The sequence below is a fragment of the Enhydra lutris genome, unplaced genomic scaffold, assembly GCF_002288905.1.
Source record: "Enhydra lutris kenyoni isolate GAN:26980312 unplaced genomic scaffold, ASM228890v2 scaffoldscaffold21, whole genome shotgun sequence".
In the NCBI taxonomy this organism is placed as follows: Eukaryota; Metazoa; Chordata; class Mammalia; order Carnivora; family Mustelidae; genus Enhydra; species Enhydra lutris.
Window position 1 is genome coordinate 2,758,414 of NW_019154105.1, and position 22,959 is coordinate 2,781,372.

At 37.8% G+C, this 22,959-nt stretch overlaps 1 protein-coding gene across 1 annotated transcript in view; it reads right to left on the bottom strand.

The window, feature by feature from the left end:
- LOC111148799 (chromosome unknown C4orf22 homolog) overlaps positions 1-22,959 on the bottom strand; it is a 604,672-nt gene that overhangs the window by 557,174 nt on the left and 24,539 nt on the right. The window contains exon 2 of the mRNA XM_022505611.1: positions 16,961-17,091. Within this exon, the coding sequence (XP_022361319.1) occupies positions 16,961-17,091 (131 nt within the window). The remainder of the gene's footprint in view (positions 1-16,960; positions 17,092-22,959) is intronic.

Genomic DNA, 22,959 nt, shown 5'->3' on the forward strand with positions numbered 1-22,959 from the left:
GACATAAAGAGAATATGTAAAGTAAAAAAAAGTATGAAATAAAAAAGTCAGCATTATTCCAACAAACAGAAATGAAATTTTAATTTTTTAAAATCTTATAATTCTGTGATAATTCATTTCAAGGATGTGCCATACATTCTTTTGATCTTATGGCAAAAATAAACAAATGACTAAATCCCTCTGGTTTAAAAGAAAGATAATCTGTTTTTTTAGAATGTATGTTATGTCAAGTCAAGAAATAAGCACACATTTGGAATCTGTTTCAATATTTCATTTAAAAGGGTGATCATACTAAACAGATCACTTCTAATCACCTCGATTTGGATAATTCTACACATACGATTATATATAGTAGAAAGAACTTAATGCATTTCACCCATCTCTAAAATTAATACTGATGCTAATAAAACTCATGGTACAAATTTTTAGATCTCATGATCTAAATGTTATAGATATGAAACATCATATATATAAAACACATATTCTATTTTCTCAATGGATGTTTGCAATTACCCTTGAAAGTATGTTTGAGGCGAACAGGGTTGTTTGATCTTATGATAGATTGAACTGACTCAAAACAAGCTGGAAGAAATCCTGTCTACCCATCCCCTGACACCTGTCCCTAGTTCTTACTGATTACTGGAAATGGACATCTCTAACTCCAAAGGAAAACTGTGGTGGGATTTTGCCATCTCCTCTTAAAACAAACACATGATTTTCTGATTGTATTTTAAATATTTTTCCCATTAAACAAAAATTTAAGCAAACAAGAAAAATAACCTGTCAACTAAGCAAATTAATCACTGACTATGTTAAAAAGTTTGAGAGCAAAATGTAGTATTTTGGCAAATATCTACTGCTCTGTTTACTTATTTTTCCTTCAGTAGTGGCTTTAAACACATGAAAAGACAGAGGAAGAGAAGACAAAGAAAGAGTGTGTGTGTGCATGTGTGTGTGTGTGTGTGTATGTGTGTGCATATACCTGTGTTCATGTAGAACATAAGCTATTTTTAAGTTTTCCAGGCTAAATCATATGCCATATATATGCTAACTGATCTTAATGAATACAGTAACCAAGAGTTAAATGAAGGTACAGATTATTAATAATAATTATTACTATAGTTCTAAATGATTACTTCAATGACTTGATAAAAAATGAGGAGTTTGATAGGATTGAATTTAGTTTTAAATCTTCATTCAACTTGGTAAAAAGAGCAAAAGACTGAATGCCACAGATTTAAGTTGCTCTATTTCCTTTATAAGATCTTTTCTCTGTTAATTTGTAATAATCAAGTTAAGATTCATTAAACATAAACTATAAGCTTCTCACTGAAGGCATGATCCTTAGAAAAAATGTTTAAATCTCTCTGGTAATAAATTCTCAAAGTAGAAAACCATTGTGGGCTCTGGGGTCACTCTGCCTGGATTTAAGTCTTCAGCTCAGAACGAATACATTTCTTCACTTTGTGCCTCAATTTTATGATCCATGAAATTGTTTTAAAAATTAAATAACTATTGATAAATCATTTTAGTACTAAATATCTGAATTTTAGTCTGTGTTCAATAATATTAACTATTTATAACACTGATTAAACAATGTAAGCATAAAGTAAAAATGCTTTAACTCAGCCGAAGTAGTGCCAGAATATGAATTGCCCAAGCAGTAGATCTTGATCTCTCAATGACGAAACCGTCTTTGCCCTCAAATAAACATTTGCTCCCAAAGCCTTATCCTTCCAGTCCTCTCTGGCACCATGGTGCAGCTCAAACCAAACCATATTCCACTTACCCTTCCACCATCGGATACCTCTGAGTTTCTGCTCTGTGTCCAGTCTTGCCTGGTCTATAATATCTAGAAACAGGTAGGGACTGCCCTGTTTTTAGTTGTGTGAGTGTCGGACCAGAGCTATGATAATTGAGCGTATTTTAATAAATCCTTAGACCCTCAAAATGATTTAACCCTAGATGAGCAGGGTAGTGGGACAGGAAGCTAGTCAGAAGGTGAAGTCCAGGACCCCTGGGTGGTTCCGTGGGCTAAGCACCTGCCTTCTGCTCAGGTCATGATCCTGCAATCCCAAGACCGAGCCTCACATCAGACTCCCCCTCAGCAGGGACTCTGCTTCTCCCTCTGACCTCTCCCTTTTTGTGCTCTCTCTCTCACTCACAGTCTCTCAAATAAATAAATAAAATCTTGGGTGCCTGGGTGGCTCAGTCAGTTAAGTGTCTTTGACTCAGGTCATGATCCCAAAGGTCCTGGGATCGAGTCCCACATCTGGCTCGCTGCTCAGTGGGGAGTCTGCTTCTCCCTCTGCCTCTGCACCTCCCCACTGCTTGTGCTCTCTCTCACGCTCTCTCTCTCTAATGAATAAGTAAAATATTTTTTAAAATAATAATAATAATAATAAATAAACAAATAAAATCTTAAAAAGGAAAAAGAAAAGAAGGTGAAGTCCTGAACAGAAGAGTTGTTTGTTATGGTGATACCAGGTAAAAGGGATTAGGAGATTACATTGGTAGACAGTCCAAATAATTTATTTAAAAAATTTATTAAAAATAATGTATTATTATATTTATTATTTATTATTATAACTGAATCCAACAATGAATAATAAAAATAATAAACCAAGCTGCATTTATCCCAAGAATGCAAGGATAGTTTAGTATTAGAATATTCCTTAAATATCTTGTACCGCTTTAATAAAGGGAAAATATCATTTAATCATCTATCTCCATTAACTGCATATAGAAGGGAACTTTCCATGTCAAACACACACACACAGAGAGATGCATACACACCACTATAAACATAGGAACAGCAGATACTATCACTTTAAAACCAGGAACAACACAAGAAAGCCCACTGTCAACAATTCCATTCACCCATGTACTGAAGTACCTTAGAAGTACAATAAAAAAAGAAGAAATTAAGCAAATGATCAGAAGAAAGGTAATATAACATTATTTGTGAATATGACTACCTATACTGAAACCCCACTCACTGAATCTACTAACAAATTATAAGAAATATAATATATAGATAGTACAATTCACATTTCTGTAAAAATTAAAACATTTTTCTAAAAAGCATATATTTAAATAAATGTACGAAAGGAAGAAAGCAAGGGAAATACATATTCTAAGGAGGTGTCTATAGGGACCAAGGCACCCTGCCCCGAGGTGGACCACTTTGGCATGAACATCATTTTGAGTTAAAAGCAATCCAACCCAGCAGACTCACAAAGAAACTCATTAACTCAACTGCCCACTTTACCAGGAAGAAAGCTATTAATTGAGATTGCTCTTTAAGAAAATTATCTGCATAACAGGACAATCTTTGTTTTCCAAACATGTCTGTTTACTTTCCTGTAATGGTATTTCTACCCTTTGAATACTCAGACTCCTACCCCCCTCCTTAACTCATATAAACATCATGTTGCTCACTGTCTAGAATTTCCATGTCTGTGTGGATCCCTTATCCATATGCTATTAAATCTGATTTTTTCCCTGTTGTCTCATGTGAATTTGATTCTTAGTCCAGCTAAAAGAACCTTAAAGGGTAGAGTAAATTCTTCCTCCCCAACATGTGTGAAAAGGAAGAGAAATGTGAGTGAAAATGTGGGATAAAGAAGGAAAACACTTAAAATTTTTTTCATTAAAGAGGAGCATAGCAGAGACTCATGGCAATAGCATGCTATGGATTGAGGAGCACAATCAACTCAGTTCTGTGTTCCCGAGGTCCTTAAATTGAAAAGGAAGTGATAGGCATGATATTTACTTTGTTTTCCAAAACAAATACCATCAGTGTTCTGGCCTCATGTGTTAATTTTTCTGAACAACTTCTTGCCCTCCAATTATTCACATCTCATAAATCTTGTATGAAAATTTTTGTTCTGACTGATCACTAAATAAGTGTTTTTCCTCTCATCTCTTCAAATTGGTACTACAGCAAGTGCATTTCTTTCAGGCTTATCCCAGCACCCAGAGGATCACAGTGGTTCAAAATGCAGACAAAATGAGTTCTTTTTTTTTTTTAAGATTTTATTTATTTATTGACACAGAGAGAGGGAGAGTACAGTAGGGAGGGCAGAGGCAGAGGGAGAAGCAGACTTCCTGGCTGAGCAGGGAGCCTTCTAACACAGGACTCACTCCCAGGACCCTGGGATCATGACCTGAGCCAAGGCAGACACCTAACTGACCGAGCCCCCCAGGCGACCCAAGACAAAATGAGTTCTGAGGCACCAATAGTATTGCCACTTGACTGTTTTGTTCGCAGATTATAACTGAAACATTGCTAGTTGAGTGCCAGACTCTTTAATAAAGACTGGTTTTCTAATATCAGCATCATTCAAATATTTACAAGTAATATAGAATACTAGAATAATTTTGCTTTGAATCCTCAGCATAATCCTCACCATAAAAATAGAATATATGTCCCTATGTCTAGCAGCACCTTTCATATGCTATGAGTTAAGTGTCCTGATCCTCTGGTTAGTAGAAAAGATAAGTAAGTAGGTAGTAGAACAGATCGATGTGCTTGGGGTGTGTGTGTGTGTGTGTCTGTGTGTCCGTGTGTCTGTTTACCTGGGGTAGGAGGATTCTAAGTCACGAGTAAGGGAAAATGTAAAAGAAAAAAAAAAAAACAATTCCTGGGAGGAAAAGCATACAAAGCAGGTAAGGCATTTTGAATAAAAGTCAAAGTCAAGTGGATTCAAGGGCTCTTGAGCCTATCACCTTAAGAAAACTTCCCTAAGATTTCCCACTATACTACACCTAATGTCCCACCAGAACACACCCAAGTGGATATCCAAAGCAGCACAAGAGCAATGTCAATTTTTGAAAATCTGTGTCATCTTGAATTCCAATGAGGGAAAGAAAACCAGGAAAAACAGAACAATTTGGATGAAAATAAATACAAACAGCAACATTTCTACAATATTAATTTAAGATAATCGCTCAACATATTTGCCTAATAAGTAATAATAAAAGGTAACATCTGGTAGATAAAATTAGGTAATTTGGTAGGGATTTTAAGTCTTAAGGATAAAAATTCCTATTGCTCCTGTAGGGTAAGAGTGAATTGCTTTTTTCTGTAAAACTTGGTTTTATTATCACTATAAAATGCTGATGGTGACATGGTTCACTCTTATACTAGGTTCTCATTATGTAACTCCTTAGAGGGTAAAAGAACCTCAGAGCTGATGGTGCTCAGGACACACTACTTCAAAATATGGCCCCTTGGCTTTCGGAATATTTTAAGCAGAAGCAGGAAGGTCGCTCTGACCTCCTCCTTCCTCATTCCCCTTCCCTGAAGTAGTCATAAAACCCTCATGTTAGAGGTGCGTTCCCTATACGCAAGGGAAAGGAGCATCATTCTCTCTGAAGACCAAGGCCTGCCAAGAAGAATCCTAACAAACAAGCCTTGCTAAGTGTCCCCCAGTTTACCACAATTACCTCATATTCTTTAACCTACCACATTCCCCCATACTGTCCACTTTTCATCAAACCTAGCATAAAATATTCAGGTCTGCTTCTTTGGGTCTTCATTTTCCCTCGAAGGCTCCTGTTCACATAAAACATGATAAATAAATTTATAATCTTTTCTCCTGTTAATCTGTGTTTATCAGTTTAATTTTCAGGCCCATCCAGGGACCCTATGAGGATCAAGGAAAATTTTGCCTTCCCTACACCTCTTAGAACCCAGAATATCTACAATTCTGGTCAATGGTTTTGTTGTTTCAGGTGGAATTTTAGAATGTAAATGTTTTCCCCTTTGAATTATCTTCCCAAATCTGGCATACATTTCAGGCACTAACCTCAACCTCAGCTTCATTGCATTTCTTCAACATTTATATATTTTTTCTCCACCTTTTAAAATCTTATTGCCCAGAGGTTCATATTTCCCTTGCAAGCCACCTCAAATTCTTTTGTAGGAATGCAGATTTAGATAGCTGAAGGAAAGATAAAGGAATGTGAAGGGGTAGGGATGAGAGAAAGACGTTTGAAAGCTGTTTCTCAGAAGCGTGATCTGGCAACGTGGTAGTAGAAGGTGAAGAAAACAGACTGAGCAATCTGCTAAGACTCCACAATAAACCAAGTCGACCTAAAGAAAAACTGAATTAGCAATGTATAAAAGCCGTGGCAAATGCATGAGCATGGGAGCAAGCATAGACAAGAGTCAACAGGAACCCACTATTTATTATTGTTTAGAACTGATCATCAAGGGGCACCTGGGTGGCTCAGTGGGTTAAAGTCTCTGCCTTCGGCTCGGGTCATGATCCCAGGGTCCTGGGATCGAGCCCCACATCGGGCTCTCTGCTCCGTGGGGAGTCTGCTTTCTTCTCTCTCTCTGCCTGCCTCTCTGCCTACTTGTGATCTCTCTCTCTGTCAAATAAATAAATAAAATCTTAAAAAAAAGAACCGATCATCAAGTAGATTGAAAATATAAAGACTTGAGGCTAAAAAAAAAAAAAAAAAACTGTTATTTGTGTATGTGGACCAGATCTGTAAGAGAATAATAATGGGAGGGGGGTTTTGTACTTTATTATTGGCTTGACAACATTGAAAAACAGACATGGAACTAAAATCCCAGAAGAAACATCAGGACTGCAGATTGGACCCAGGATAACTGAAAACCTAAAAGTAGCTGAGATGAAAACAGTAAATACAAGTGAGGTGAAAATACCGAAGAACTGTTCTTGGAGAGAGAGCCGAGGCGCTGAGAAGAAGGAAGCAGAGAGTGCAGAGACAGCAGACAACAACAAACCAGGAAAAAGGGTAGGTTATAAGGTAATAAAAGTCAAAGGAAGAGAACATTTCAAGAAATCCCAAATTGCTGTTAAAGGCATCAGAGGCAGTCAAGCAAATCCACTCAATCTGAGAGAAAATCCGTAAATTTGCCTACAAAGGGGTTATGAATGATTACTGAATGAGTTCACAAAATTTTAGCCAAGAGCTAAAACAGTACAACAAAAGCCAGAATTTAAATAATACTCTGAAGAAAAAGGCTATGACTTTTCAAAAATGTAAACTGTATTTGCTTTTTAATTTATAATTAGCTGATCTATCATCAGTATTACATCTTGTCTACATGGTTTTCTCTGTGATTATTTAGATTACTTTTATGCTCAAAGAGGCTAAGATCTAAAACTAAATGTGGCAATGGTGACAACATGTCAAATGCAAAACTAATCAATTCATCTGAGCAATGGGTCCATTTACAGGTCCCTGAGTTAAAATTAATTGCACTTATAACTATGTTCTTATGTGTAGTCACCAAAAAAATAATATACATTTGTTGATAGATATATTTCTTGAAAAGATCAATAATATCTGTAATTGCTTGTTGGAGAGACAGAAAGAGAAGGAAAAAAAGAGTGAAAGAGGGAAAAAAGGAGAGAGGATGAGGGAGGAAGAGAGAAAACTTCAGAATGTAGGTCTCAGTGATTTAAAATATCCACCCAGCGGACAGTGAGCATTTATCGGCATCACATAACTTGCAGTCGCAGCGAGTGTTATGCAAAATAAGCTTTTGATTTAATCACACTCTTAATTTCATGAGAGAAGAGCTCCATCCAATACTTTGGCACCTAGATCTTATTAGGAAAATGTTGCATTTGAAATGATCTCTCAATACCAAGTTTCACATAAGCATTTATTCAGAAGAATTATAATTCCAATGAACATGAAACAAAGCCGATTATCTCATAAAAACAAATGAAAAGAATTTAAGAAGAAAGAATTTTAGCTGATAGTATTCATGCTTATGTAAATGGATGTAAGAATTTAATGAGAAATTGGAAGTACTGGTCTTGTAATTAGCGATATAACATACTATAATCAACTAAGCTGTAACACGCATCACTTACAGTACTTCATCTCTACAAATCTAAAGGATAGAAATGATCCATCTTTCTAGATGAAAACACTGAAGATGATCACTTGATCAAGCTCATAAAGCAGAAAATGGTAACTGTCAGAACACAAACTAGGTAAACAGAGTAGGAAACATTCAATTTTAGGCATATGACAGACACAGAGATGCACCGTTGCTAGGAAAAGAGCAAGAGCTGGGGAGACCAAAAGCCCAGCCTGACTCCTCGGGCACAGACGTGCAGCGACTGCGGACTTGCTGAAGCTGGATCTGAACACTGAATTCTATATCCAGCAAAAAATATCTTTCAAAAGGAAAGAAAAATATTTTTGTCAACAACTGACAGGTGAGGAAAATTCACTGCTTGCAGACCTGCGCAGTAAAAAAGCTTAAAAGAAGATACAGAGTTACAACTGCACTTTCAAATAGAAATGTGATCTGCACAAGGAAATGAAAAGTACCCAAAATGATCAAATGAGGGTCAATGTAAAAGAATATATTTTATTTTGAATCACTTAAAAAGATCAGGATCTTATGTGAAATAGTAACAATGTATTGTAGAATTTGCAACCTACTAAGAAGTAAAAATGTATGACAAAAATAGAAAAAAACATGGGGAAAATGAATGGAACTGAGGCAAAGTTCTTACACACTACATGAAAAGGTCATAATATTATCTGAATATAGACTATTAGAAGCTAAAATTGAATATTACAAGTTCTTTAGCCTACACTAGTTTTTTAAAGAACAATCACTAAAAAAAGTTTAAAGAAGTATAAAAAAGTCAAATATGAAGAAAAAATGGATCATTTCTAAAAACTATATTTAAAGGAAGTCAGGTAAAGGCAAAATTTGACACACAGAAAACAGCAAGATGGTAGATTTAAATCATATATATATATATATATATATATATGCATACATATATATATAAAATCATATATATAATTATGAAAACATAAATCATCCAAATATACTAATTAAGGGCAGTGCTTGAAGACTGAATTAAAAAGGCAAAACTGTCCACAAGAAATCCAACTTAAACATATAAATATTCATAAGTTAAAAGTAAAAGTTAAAAAGGCAAGTTAAAAATAAAAGAGTAAAATAAAAACTCAAAGAGTAAAATAAAAACTCAAGTAATTATATGAGTATCAGAAGAAGTAAATTCAGAAAAAAAAATCATTACCAGGAATAAAGAGGAAATTTAAAAAATGATATAGGAGTCAATTCTTGACTTTTATATGTCATAAAGTTCATACCTTAAAATACATAAAGCAAAAATAGATAAAACTGAAAAAATATACAGAAAAATCCATTATTATAGTTGGAGTTGGCAACACCAGTTAGAGTAAGGAGGCAGAAAATCAGTAAGGATACAGAAAGCCTGAGAACACAATCAAACTTGACCTAACCGACTTTTTTTTAAGAACATTCCACCTACAACAGCAAAATGTTTTCAAATGTCGCTGGAACAGTCACTGACATAACCCATATTCTGGGGCAAAAAGTACATCTCAATAAATTTTAAAAGAAAGAAATAATACAGAATTTATTCTCCTTTCATGACAGAATTGAACAAGAAATCAGTATCAAAAAGATATTTCAAAAATCTGTAATATTTGGACGTTAAACAACAACTTCAAAATAACTCATGGGTCACAAAGGAAATTTTAAAATCTTTTTAATTGAATGAAAATCAAAACAAACACCAAAATTGTTGAAATCCAACTAAAAGAGTGCCAAGAGGGAGATATACAGCATTAAAGTTCATATTAGAAAAGAAGAAAGGTCTAACATCAATATCTAAGATTCTACTTTAAGATACTAGAAAAAGAGGGGCGCCTGGGTGGCTCAGTGGGTTAAGCCGCTGCCTTCGGCTCAGGTCACGATCTCAGGGTCCTGGGATCAAGTCCCGCATCGGGCTCTCTGCTCAGCAGGGAGCCTGCTTCCCTCTCTCTCTCTCTCTCTCTGCCTGCCTCTCCATCTACTTGTGATCTCTCTCTCTGTCAAATAAATAAATAAAATCTTTAAAAAAAAAAAAAAAGATACTAGAAAAAGAAAAAACTAAACCCAATGCAACCTGAGGTAAATGATGAAGAGCAGAAAACAATGAAATAGAAAACAGAAATACTAGAGAAAAATCATTATAGTTCAAAAGTTAGTTCTTTGAAAACATTAGTAAACTCCTATATAGTTAAATCAGGATTAATTTACTAATATGAGGAATGAAAGAGGAAACATCCCTACAGATTCTACATATATTAAAATGATTTAACACAGTATTATGACAATTTTGTGCCTATGTATATCTGATACAGAAATGTAATGAAACAATTATCTGAAAGATACAAACTACAAAACCTTATTCTGAAAGGAATAAGTAACCTTAACTTCCTTATTATCTACAAGAAATTAAATTTGCAGTTAATAGCCTTCTCACAAAGAAGATGTCAGGACTAGGTTTCACTGGTAACTGCTACCAAACGATTCAGGAAGAAATAACATCAACTCTATACATTATTTCCAGGATATTTGAAAGAACAAGTAAAACTTCCCAAGGCATTTTATGGGACCAAAATTAACCTAATAAAAAATGAAGAAAACACATTACAAGAAAAAAAAATCCATCAACTGGAGAATGTATAAATACACAAACTGTCCATCCATAAAACAGAATTTTACTCAACAATAAACAAGAGCAAACATACATGCAAACTCATGATCTCAAAAGCCTTAGTGAAAAACCAGATATACTATATGATTCTACAGCCGTGACATTCTGGAAAAGGCAAAAAAACTCTAGGGACAGAAATCAGATGAGTGGTTGCCAGGGACTGCCAGGAGGGCATAGATATAAAGGGGTGTAACTTCTGAAGTTATGAAGATATTAGCATCCTGACTGTGGTGAATGTCTCACTACTATGTATGTTTTTCACAAGTCATTAAATCAAACAATTTAAAAACATCAATAAATCTGACTTCTAAAAATGAATTATAAAATTAAAGGAATTGTTGCCCGGCTTCAAGTAATATGGTTCAGGGATGCCTGGGTGGCTCAGTCAGTTAAGTGTCTGCCTTTGGATTGGGTCATCACAATCCCAGAGTCCTGGGATCAAGTCCCCACATCAGGCTCCTTGTTCAGCGTGGAGCCTGCTTCTCCTTCTGCCTGCCACTCCCCTTGCTTGTGCTCTCTCTCTCTCTCTCTCTCTCTGACAAATAAACAGATGAAATCTTAAAAAGAAAGAAAGAGAGAGAGGAAGGAAGAAAGACAGGGAGAGAGGGATGGAGGGAGGGAGGGACGGAGGGATGGAGGGAAGGAAGAAAGAAATAGGTGATTGCTTCCATTTAGCTTTCTTGGGCAGCCTCAACCAATGAGCAGATGTCGTGCTGTTCTCAGCATGGCCTCCGTAAATCACGAAGCAAGACAGCGGTTCTAAGATCAAACAGATCTTAGATCTATCAGATTCCACCAATTGTGGGATCCCTTTAACATAATCTGCTTTGCAAACACTCCACTGACCTGAAAGAGACTCAGCCAGGTGAGCATCAAGGTCTGACACTTCCCCCTAATTTTACTTCCAGCCTTTTATTTTTATGTTTTTTACTTTCCAGTTAACCTTCTGAATTCTTAACTTCATCTCTGTGCCTGCTTCCTAGAAAGGCTAGTCTGTGACAGACCATACCTGGAATAGCCTGAAAAAGCAGGCAGTAAAATGGACTTTGTGGACTCTATCTCTCACCACAAGCCCTTTAGTAATGAGGTCCACAGCCCTTGAGGTAAGTGGTGTGCAGCACAAAGTAGTGAGTCCCATGTTAAAACACTCATTCACACGTGGAAAACTACGATGCTGTCCAATTAAAGTGGAGTGCCCCAGCCAGTGGGATGATTCAGGCGTTTGAAATGTATGGAGAGTGATACAATGTAACAACAATGCAATTACATAGCTAGCTGTCCCTAAATTGCACTGATGCCCTAAAGGTTGGTAATGCAAAACTGAGGGCAAGTAACCAACAACTGTAACAAAACAAACAAACAAAAAAACAAACCAGTGTCTTTGCTAGCTTACAAAGAAGTCCTCACCTCATGCAGTGGGTGAGCACAGGACGAATCCAGCCCAGGATTTGATAGTCTCAGTGGCTGAAGTCCAAAGACACTCGGATGTTCAGCAGGGGCAGGTTAGTAACAGCAAAATCAGAATTCTCATTAAGAAAACCCAGGATCCCGACACACACCTGAGCAGATGTTCCTGAGACTCGGACCTCCCCAGACTTCTTCTGAATCTTCTGAGTCTGAAGAAGTGACCTCAACCTCTCCATGAAGAACTATCCAACTCTCACCACTGGCAGCAAAACAGAAGGAAAACACAGAGGTCTTCCTCCCATGAGACAACGTATGTCTACCTCAGGAGATGTCCCCAGTTCTGCTTCTGGCCCTCCCGCCTATAAAAGAGTTAGATCACAGCCAGGGACATGTTAGGTCTGGTAAGAGAGGAAATGGACATTACTACCAAAGGAGCTGTGCACCTCGATAGCACATAAGCAGGACAGGGAGAAAAATCTAGACCAGGAGAGCCAGAAATAAGACTGAGTGTTTCAGAATTTGCTGACTTGTTGCACCTCCTCAGAACACAAGACATAGCATTTTGGTAAGGATCCCAGAAGACGGTGCAAAGTCACTGCTAAGGTGACTCCAAGAAACCGGAAACCAGCAATGACCCACAATGTCTAGAGCTGAAATGCCTAAATTGCAGAGGCAGAATTTTGAGGAAGGCATTGAAGGCTCAGAAAACTGGGCAGGCTAGAATGGACATATTCTGTGAGGCCAGAAGATCCACCAAGGATTATGGTCCATGGAAGGACCCAGAGGACACCAAGTCATCACGGCCATCAGAAATACACTGGTCAGAATAGAACCAAAATCACTAAGAAAAAAATTCAGTGGCCCTCCTCTGCAAGCCAGGGTGAATATAAAGAGCATGTCGGGGCACTTGACTGGCTTAGTTGGTTGAACATCCAACTCCTGATTTTGGCTCAGGTCATGATCTCGGGCTCTCCTAGGATCAAGACCCACATCAGGCTCCGTGCTCAGCACAGAGTCTGCTTGTTCCTCTCCCTCTGATCCCCCCCACCCCCTGCTCTGGTTCATTCTTTCTAAGATAAATGGATAAATCTTAAAAAAAAAAAAAAAAAAAAAAAAAAGCATGCCATAGACATTAGCTTGCTGAAAGGAATGGGAATAATAGCATCTTAAACTAATACTAAATATACCCTAAGAACCCACTATTCAACCTGTGTCGCAAATAGTTAAGGTCCATCTCTCCATCACCTGTGGAAACAAACCAAACTTCTCACTACAAATGGAAATTCTCTGGAACTTATGATGGGGATTCCTCATTAACATACCTTGGCCAAACCCTGGAGAGAAGAACATTCAGTCTTGACAAAAAGTTCACCAACAAAATTATATGCCTTCCTGCTTCCCAACATTTAAAGCTTCTTTCCGCCTACGGCTACTATACCAGATGCTGTGAACCTCAGTTCAGGACAGGTGAGAGATGAGGTCTACATGATAATAAAGCAGAGATGGTTTATCCCAGAAAATGTGGAAGTAAGTGGTACAGCTTTAGGGGGGAAAGTCTTAGCAAGGAAACAGGTACAAATTTAGACAAAGAGGTAGAGAGGATGATTTTCAAAGGAGGGGAGTTTGTCACAGAATTGAGGCAAAATGGATGTGTCCATCTTCATATCCTTCTTTGCCTGATTAACTCCTACCTATCCTGTAAGAGCCACATTAGCAGCCTTGCCTTAAGAAGAGCTTTCCCTGATCTTCACATCCCCCAAATCTTGACTTCAGGGTGTCACCACAGCAACTATGACAGAATGCATCCTTTTCTGTTATAATTGATTTTATAGAGCTATAATTCACATACCATAAAATTCAAACTTTTAAGGTGTGGGATTCAATGTTCTCGGTATATTTACAAGTTGTGCAATCCTCTCCAAGTCTGGAATATTTCAACACCCCAAAGGAAGCCCCATACCCATTAGCAGTCATTCTCCATTCACCCTTCCTCCCAGCCCTTGGCAACCACAAGTCCATTTCTGTCTCCTTGCATTTGCCCACTTCGGACATTTTGTACAAACAGAACTATACAATATGTGGTTCTTTTGTCTGCCTTCTTTCCCTTAGCCTAATGCTGTCAAGTTCTATCTATGCGGTAGCACGTGACAATATGTACTTCTCTCCTTTTCATGGCTAAATCCTATTCCATTTTGTCTATATGCCACCTTTTTTTTTACCCATTCGTCAGGTGATAGACATTTGGATTCTTTCCACTTTATGGTGACTATGAATAACGCTGCTATGAACACGGGTGAACAAGTTTTCAAGTGGACCTATGTTTCCAATTCTCTTGGATGTATGCCTAGGAATGGAATTGCTGGGTCATATGGGAACTCTGCGTTCAACTTTTTGAAGAACTGCCGAACTGTTTTCTATTTTATATTCCCACCAGCAATGTAACTGTCTTTCATTTATCTAGCCCTCAAATTTCTTGAGGGCAGGGACTCTCTTATGTTCTGCCATATCCCCAGCATTTAGCACACTGCCTAATGCAATATGGTTGTGTATGGGCATTTGTAAAATGAATGACTAAATTAAAAGCACAATAATTTTTTTCACCTTATGCCTTCTTTTGGAGAGATACTTACCAAAATACCACTTCCTCACAATGCTCCCTCCCAATACCTTTAACTTTCTTCTCTCCAGACTTCTTCACCTCTGAAACTAATCTAAGTAAATAACATACCAGCACTTCTTGAGATGGGTGCTGTACGGCCACCAGACCAGAGGATTGGGATCTACAAAGGACTCCTCACCTGCACATTAGAGAAGTTAATATAATATAATCTGATGGTAGAATCAAGTGTTTCTTGTTTCCAAGTTTCAAGTTTCCAAGTTTCCAATTTTCCAACTGGCAGAAAGGCAGATAATTCATGTATATTTTCAAAGTCATTCTCCTGCAAATATAGGCCGAAGACGTATTTGACTCTAGGTCTCCCTCTGCTGGCCCTGCTGTCAATAACACTACCATAGACCAGGGAGGGAAGGGAGCAAAGTGACTGCCACATGGGGCCAGAGGCAACATATGGGGCCCATCCCATTACAAAGGCAGCCATAGAAACTCTGCAGATGAAAGGGCCTTCCAATTCTAGCAGCTCTGGGTGGGGATTAGCCTCCCATGACTGGTACTTAAGTAGCCTGATGACTTCCAGCTTTGGCCATTTAAAGAGACTATTGCATAGAGCAAATACTCACTTTGATCCTCAAACACAAAGTGGACATGGTGCGCACTTACACTTTAAACATGACCAACTTCTCTTGTATGAATTGGACAAGTCTCTAATAAAATATGAATATACATTAATTCCCTGCAAAATCTCACAAAAATCTCTCCACTTCCACTCTTGATAAACATTTACTGGTACGGAAAGAGAAGACTCCCCTGATGTTTATATAAGACACATCACATTGTACCCATATACTTGGCATCATTCCAGTTTTTTGAAGAACAGAAGTCGTGTGTCACTATGTTGAATAAATTCTCAAACTTTGGCACAAAGGACCTGCAGTAAACAGAACGCCCACCCCAAGGCTGCCCACGCCCTAATTCCTAGAACCTGCAAACATGTTACCTTACATAGAAAAAGGGACTTTGCAGATGCAATGAAGGCTATAGACCCTAAAATAAGGAGATGATCGTGATAATCTAGACGGACTCAGTGTGACCACATGAGCCCTTAAAAGGAGAGGTCTTTCTCTGGCTAGAATCAGGAAAGATGCTGCAGAAGGAGAAGTCAGAGAAATTTGAAGGGTGAGAGAATTTTGAACTACTCCTGCTGAAAGTGGACCACATGGAAAGCATGAGGACAAATGTGGGTAGTCTGTAGGACCCCGCAGCCCAGGCCCCAAAATGACAGTGGACAAGGAAATGGGAACCTCAGTTCCATAATCACAAGAAACTGAATCTGGCCAGTAACCTGAATGAGTGTGGAAGCAGATTCATCCTCAAAGTCTCCAGACCATGACTCGGTCCAGCCAACACCCAGATTTCAACATTGTGATGTACCGAGCAGAGGCCCCAGCTGAGCCACTGTCCTCTTGACTTCTGACCCAAAGAACAATGAATAAATACATTAATGTTGTTTGAAGCCACTGAGTTTGTAGTAATGTGTTATGGCAGCATCAGATTACTAATATCTTACCAAATGTCAGTATATTAAATTCCAAAATTCCATGGTAATGAAGCACAATAACCACTAGAACAATCAATTCAAATTGCACACTGCTGGAACCAGTTCCCATTTCACTACCAAAACATTATTTGTCATGATAAATACATGAGAGATTTCTACTCATAATTATAGGGTAGTTTTTTAAATTATATCTAAGAATAATATGCCAATTTCTAAGTAATTGTCCTCTTCAACATGCACAGCTTTAGCATTCATTTTTAAAAAGTAAACAGATAATTGCTTTGTCACACCTTTCATACTAGCTTATCCGTTGATAAGGTTCACTTTAGGTAAACATCTCTTTCATAATATATCTAACATATTTAATTAGATTCCTAGTTCATGTACCCTGTATTAGTCACATTAACAAAAGTCAGTGATCTTTAATAAAGTTGAATGAAATAATGTTTTCAGAAACATAAGTACATAAATGATGTCAAAGACTTATAGGTCTCAGAAGTACAAAGAATTCTAAGGCAAAAGTCACTTATATTTTTAGTATACAAATACATAAAGCCAGTAACACTGACTTACTTTTTAATAAGATTTTCTTAGTCTAATGACAGTATTTTGGTGTTTATGTTTCTAAATTCATAGCTTCCAGTTGCAAGTGACTTCTTGCAAGCGTGTCACAGCTCCTGCAGCCCCTGACCTGAAGAACACGCGCTTGGGATGTTTCAAGCTCTACCTGCTCCAGCCAATGTTTCAAATACAATAGCGCCAATGAAGTTGGACTTTTCCAGAGACTCTACACTATGATATAAAATCTAGATTAGGAACACGGACACTTACTTTTTCTGAGTTCTTTCAGCCAGCCTTGCGATCTCTATCGCTGCCTTCCGTGCTTCAAAATCTTCCCTTTTCACCACCTCTCCAGTCCCTCGGTAGCCTAGCTCCACCAACTGGCGGGCCAGGCTTTCATCCTAAAAGAAAAAATAAATTTTAAGATTTGTGCATGAATTAGACATCTTAGTTTTTATTCGATATATACTGAATAACTGTTTTAAATGAAAAATCAAATTTATTTTTTAAATATGAGACATGTGAGATATGAAAACTTAGAATTCTTTCTAATGATACTTTCATCAACAGTGGATTGTCACCCTTTTCCCACAGATGTACAATGAAGATAAAAAGGAAACATCAGTCACTAAATTTTCTCTAAGGGATTAAAGGACAAAAGTCTGTTGTGTTTTTAAACCATTTATGAGAGCAGCTGTAGAAAATTAATAGAGTATCTTTAAAACAATAAAACTGAGACAATAGTTCTCATACAAGAAAGACTTTAAAAAAAAACACTTGCACAAGAAGAGAACTGGGTTCCTCCCATAAAGTGCAACATTTCAGAGACTTACTTCCTTGAAGTCAATGACCTGATGACACAGAGCATTAAAACTTCAAATACAAAATAAAGAGCAGATGAATTTCCTATTTAACTGGAAAGATATTGTTTCCATATAACGTTGGTACCAATAAAAACAGCAAAGAAGAAACCCAGAAATATGACAACAAAAAAGCTTCAAGCTGAAAAATATTTTCCCACAATCCTTTAGCCCTTTCATATTTCAGCTACTTTAAGAAACGTCTCACACATTCATGCCACTTGCATAGCATATTCAAAAAAGAATACTGTTTCCCCATAATCTGAAGAGGTGTCATTTTATGTTAAGTTACTGATACAAAGACTAAAGTATTGCATAAAAATATGTATATATTAATAATGTTCTTTATATTATCATCTTGGTTAAAATGAAATAAGCATACATTTTACTGTTAGACACTTTATACATCACTGTGGAATGCAAGAACCACCTGACAGGAAAAAAGAAAAAAAAAAAAAAAACACCTGACAGGATTAAATGAGAAAATGTAAGAGGCCCCGTTAACAATCAATTCAGCCCTTAGAGGCTGGTTTAAAATCTAAACCAGCAGGAAGAAAACATTTAGACATTATCAGCCTAGAAAACTTGCTACTTTCCTTTGCTAAACATTAAAAGCAAACACAGTTGACTGTCAAACAGCAACAGTCTGAACTGGACAGGTCCACTTACACACATTTTTTTCTCAATAAATATACTGGAAAATTATTTAGAGATTTGAAGCAATTTAAAAAACTTACAAATGAATTGTGGAGCCTAAAAAGAGTGGAAGAATTATGAAAAAGTTACCTGTGTCATAAATGCATAAAATACATGTAAATACTAGTCTATTTTATCATTTACTACCCTAAAAGATACACAAATCTATGGTAAAACATTAAAGTTCATCAACACTTAGAGACCATACACCATCTTTTCATCCTGGTGTCAGAAATACCCATAACATCTACAGTGGTCTGTATCCTATAAGACAATAGTGATATAGGTACAGACAGACGACTCGTCTTATCAAGAGTTGATGTAAACTTTAAGTTTAGATAAACAACAGTCCAGTACTGTAAAGTACTTCTCTTCCTTGTGAGGTTCTTTCTTTTAAAATTTTATTTATTTATGTGAAAGAGAAAAAGAGAGAGAGACCGTGAGCAGGGTAGGGGCAGAGGCAGAGGGAGAAACAGACTCCGCACTGAGCAGGGCTCTGTTCCAGGACCCTAGGCCATGCCTGAGCTCAAGGCGGCGGTTAACAGACTGAGCCACCCAGGTCCCTCCGTATGATGTTCTTAATAACACCACCTTTTCTCCAGCTTACTTGATTGTAAGAATATAGCACACAATACACGTGATATACAAAACACGCACGTTTCATGTTCTCTCCTCAGCTGTTTATGTTCTCGGTATGACCACTGGTCAGCAGCAGGCCATCGACAGTTAAGTTCTGGGGGTCTCAAAAGTTCTCTACAGATTTTTAACTGCATGGGGATCGGTGCCCCTAATCCCCTGTTGTTCAATGGAACTCCATGTACTAATGGGGATGCATTTGCCAAGCTAATACAGTGCAAACCACCAAGCTTGGGAGGGCTGTGGGCCTTTTTTCCTGACTCGTTTCCCTGCTTATTAGACTTGTTATTGCTCGGCTCTTTCGTGAAAACCACAAAACTAAGCAAATGCCTCCACCTAGTGGAATTAATATTTAATAGAAAAAAACAGTCGAGATTTTGGATTTGGTTTACAGAAGAGAGATGATTTGAGTGTAAGTTTACATAAGTGTATGCTAAAAGTGAGCAAATGGGAACAACTCTCAGCTAAACTCTGACGCTGTGCGGTTTCTCCAGAAGAACATAAAGGACTCGTAGTCAACACAATATTTGACATAGTAAAGCCCACTAAAGAGTTGCTCTTTTAATTTCATATATGGCATAGCATATTCAAAAGTGAATTGTGCATTTCTGAGCGCCTTACCTGGGCCACAAAAAATCATCCGGACAGCTCTGCACTCATCTACACTAACGTGCAGTGTGACAGAGAGCAAGACCTACTGAGAAAACAAGCAGAAAGCAAACGGTTGCCTCACCAACCCCTACCACGAGGAGAATCCTAAGTCATCTGTCCACTTTAAATGGTCAATCATCTCTAAAGAAATTATCCTTAAAGAAACCTAAGAAACAAAACAGTTTTACTTATTCACATATTTAGCATTTCTGATGTTTTATTCCTTTGTGTATGTCCGTGTTTCCTGCTGATATGATTTTCCTTCTGCCTAAAAATCTCTTAACATTCCTTGTGGTGTAGGTCTGCCAACAACTACCTACCTTGCCTTTTGTTTGACAGAAAAAATGGATTTCACCTTAATTTTTGAAAGACGTTTTTGCTGGGTTGGTTAGTGTTCCAGGTTGACTTTTGAGCTTTCAACACTTTAAAGAGGTCACCCCATTGCCTCATGCCTCATACTACCCCTTAGAGGTGTTTAGTCTTTCCTGTCTGTTTTCTTTTATATAATGTGTCATTTCATTTTAGATTCTTTTAAGGTTTTCACTTTATTACTGTTTTCAGCAATTCTAAGATAGTCCTTGGATTGGTTTCTTTGTGTTTATTCTGCTGGAAATGTGCTGTACTCCTTGGCTCTGTGGATTTATAGTTTTCACAAAATCTGGAAACTTCTTAGGCATTATTATTTCAAATATATTCTATTCCCTACTTCCCTCTGACCCTTCTGGGATTCCACTTACATTTTTTGGAAGGGCAAAAAGATTATCATTTTCTGTAAAACTCTAATAGTTTTGACTATAACAGTTCATCTTAGTAAAAACAGGTGATCAGCCATGATAACCAAGCATATAAATAGAAGGCAGTAATCTTGCATTAATTGTCAGTGCTTCTTCCCTTATGTGAACATGAGTCACTGACTTTTGGAGGCCAGCAGTTTGGAGCAGGTTAACTATAAAGAGGCATCATGCACAGCAGAACCCAGACATGGCTCGCCCTTAAAGAGAAGGCTTCCTTGCTGCACATGAACCATAAAACATGTGGCAAGGCTGAGGCCACCCAAGTGGGCAGCAAATGTCTGTGCAAGACTTAATTCTGACTACACGACTATTCTTCTGGGACAGATATTAGACAGCTCTCAGCTGCTGGAACAGAGGTTTGACCCCAAGGATGTGCAATGCAACAGTGCCTTCCAGTTGCTGTGGCCCTGGACTTTGCAGAGTTGGACTAGGACTCCAGGGTTCCATCCCAGAAGGCCACAAAGCTCCCCAGAGTCATACTGATTTCTGGAAGGCTACAGATCTGTGGCCTGGCCTGCACAATTCACTCCCCAAACAAATTTGGGGCTGTACTGTCCCCAAGTCTTTGGGCCAGAGCCCATGCCCGCCCCCAGCAGCCCTGGAGCACAGTGCCTCCCACACTGGTCCTCTAGTGAGGTGAGGGTGAGGGGTAAATGAAGACTGGAATTTGGTGTTATGTGGTGTGAGCCAGACTCCTAACAGGTGAGTCCAGAACAAGAGGTAGCCAGCATCTGGAGCACCGAGGTACTTCTCATCGGAAGGAGAGAGAGAGAGACAGAGAAAGAAAGAAAAGAGGGAGAGAAGAAAGGAAGGGAGGAAGGAAGGGAAGGAGGGAGGGAGGGAGAGAGGGGAAGGGAAGGAAGGGAAGAGGGAAGAAGGAAGGAAGGTAGGCAGGAAAGAGGGAAGGAAGAAAGGAGGAAGGGAGGGCAAGAAGGAGGGAAGGGGAGGAGGGGAGGAAGGAAGAAAGGAGGGAGGAAAGAAAGAAGGGTGGGTAGGTCTATGGCCACTAGAACACTTGATTTTGCCCACAGGCTACTGAAGCTGCCTTAGCTTTTGTGTCTTTTGTTATTATGTTGTATATTGCAGGAAAAGAGTTATTATTGTAGTTCAGTCTTAGATTTCTTCGACTAAACTCACTGATTTGTTCTAATAGGGCTCCAGTTTAACTTTCTTGTATTCTCATGGTAGATAATCATACTGCCTTTATAATAATATTCCGGCTTCTTCCAAGTATTTATGACATTTTTCTTTCATCGTAGCATTGCTATGGTCAGACTACCAATAAAAAGTTACGAGTACTCACACTTTTATCATGTTTCTATTCCAGTGCTAAACTTTCAAATGTTTAACCATTGATTATGAGGTTTACAAGTGTTTGCTATGTACTCTTCATCAAGTTATGACATGAGTTTAGAATTTTATCCTATGCTTTTTCTGCGTCTATGGAGATTATATGTATATATATATTTTTTAATTTAATGTCACGGGAAAATTTGCTCAAATTACAAAATCAGAAAAGACCAGTAGGTGGTTTTAGAAGTCCCTGATTCCCCCCCACAGAAAGACTATTTTTCACTCCCATTTGAATGCTAAATTACCTACTTTAGTCAGTCCAGGCAGGAAACAGATGACACATGTAAATGGAGTAACTAAGCAAATTGAGTGGCTGAGTTAATTAACAAAGGTATAGGCAGGGTTAAGAGAAATCCTAGAGAGATAATGAAGCCCCTGCCCTAGCTAGGGCAATAAGCTATTAACAGCCACCAACCAGTCCAAATGAGGTAAGAGGAGGGAGCCGTTAATAGAGCCCAGGGAAATAGCTGTAGGGCCCAACCCTAAATTGTGGCTTTTTGGAAAAAAATATCCATTGCTAACCTACAGCACAGTATGGAAGGAATCTGTGGGGGTGGGGTGGGGGGGGCTGCCTAACCTCTCTCTTTTGGATTCTGATTTCTTGCTAGTGCCTCTAATTGGCTGAACCCAACTGGCCAAAGGCAAAGGGGGCCCAGCTGAAGAAGCACTCAACAGAAATCAACCTCCTGGGACAGAGCAAATTGGGGTCGGAGAGCAGGTAGGTCTCAATGGTCAAACAGAAGATATCTAATCCCACCAGCTAAAGAATTCTGGTTCAAAATACAATTTTCCAGGGGCGCCTGGGTGGCTCAGTGGGTTAAAGCCTCTGTCTTCGGCTCAGGTCATGATCCCAGGGTCCTGGGATCGAGCCCCGCATCGGACTCTCTGCTCAGTGGAGAGCCTGCTTCCTCCTCTCTCTCTCTGCCTGTCTCTCTACCTACTTGTGATCTCTGTCTGTCAAATGAATAAATAAAAAAAAATCTTAAAAAAAAAAATACAATTTTCCAGAAGTTTGAAGATGTTACCTTAATTTTATTATTTATAAGATTTACTTTAATTTTATTATTTTCAAAATAATAAATTTTTATTATTTATATGTTAATGAATAATATTTATAGTATTTACTATTATTTATATATTATATATAACATAATATATATTATTATTTATAGACAAATAAATTTTATTTCTTTCAAGATAAAATTTTCCCAAAGTTTAAAAATATTACTTTAATTTTATTAGTTAAAAGATTTACTTTAATTTTATTATTTTCTTTTAG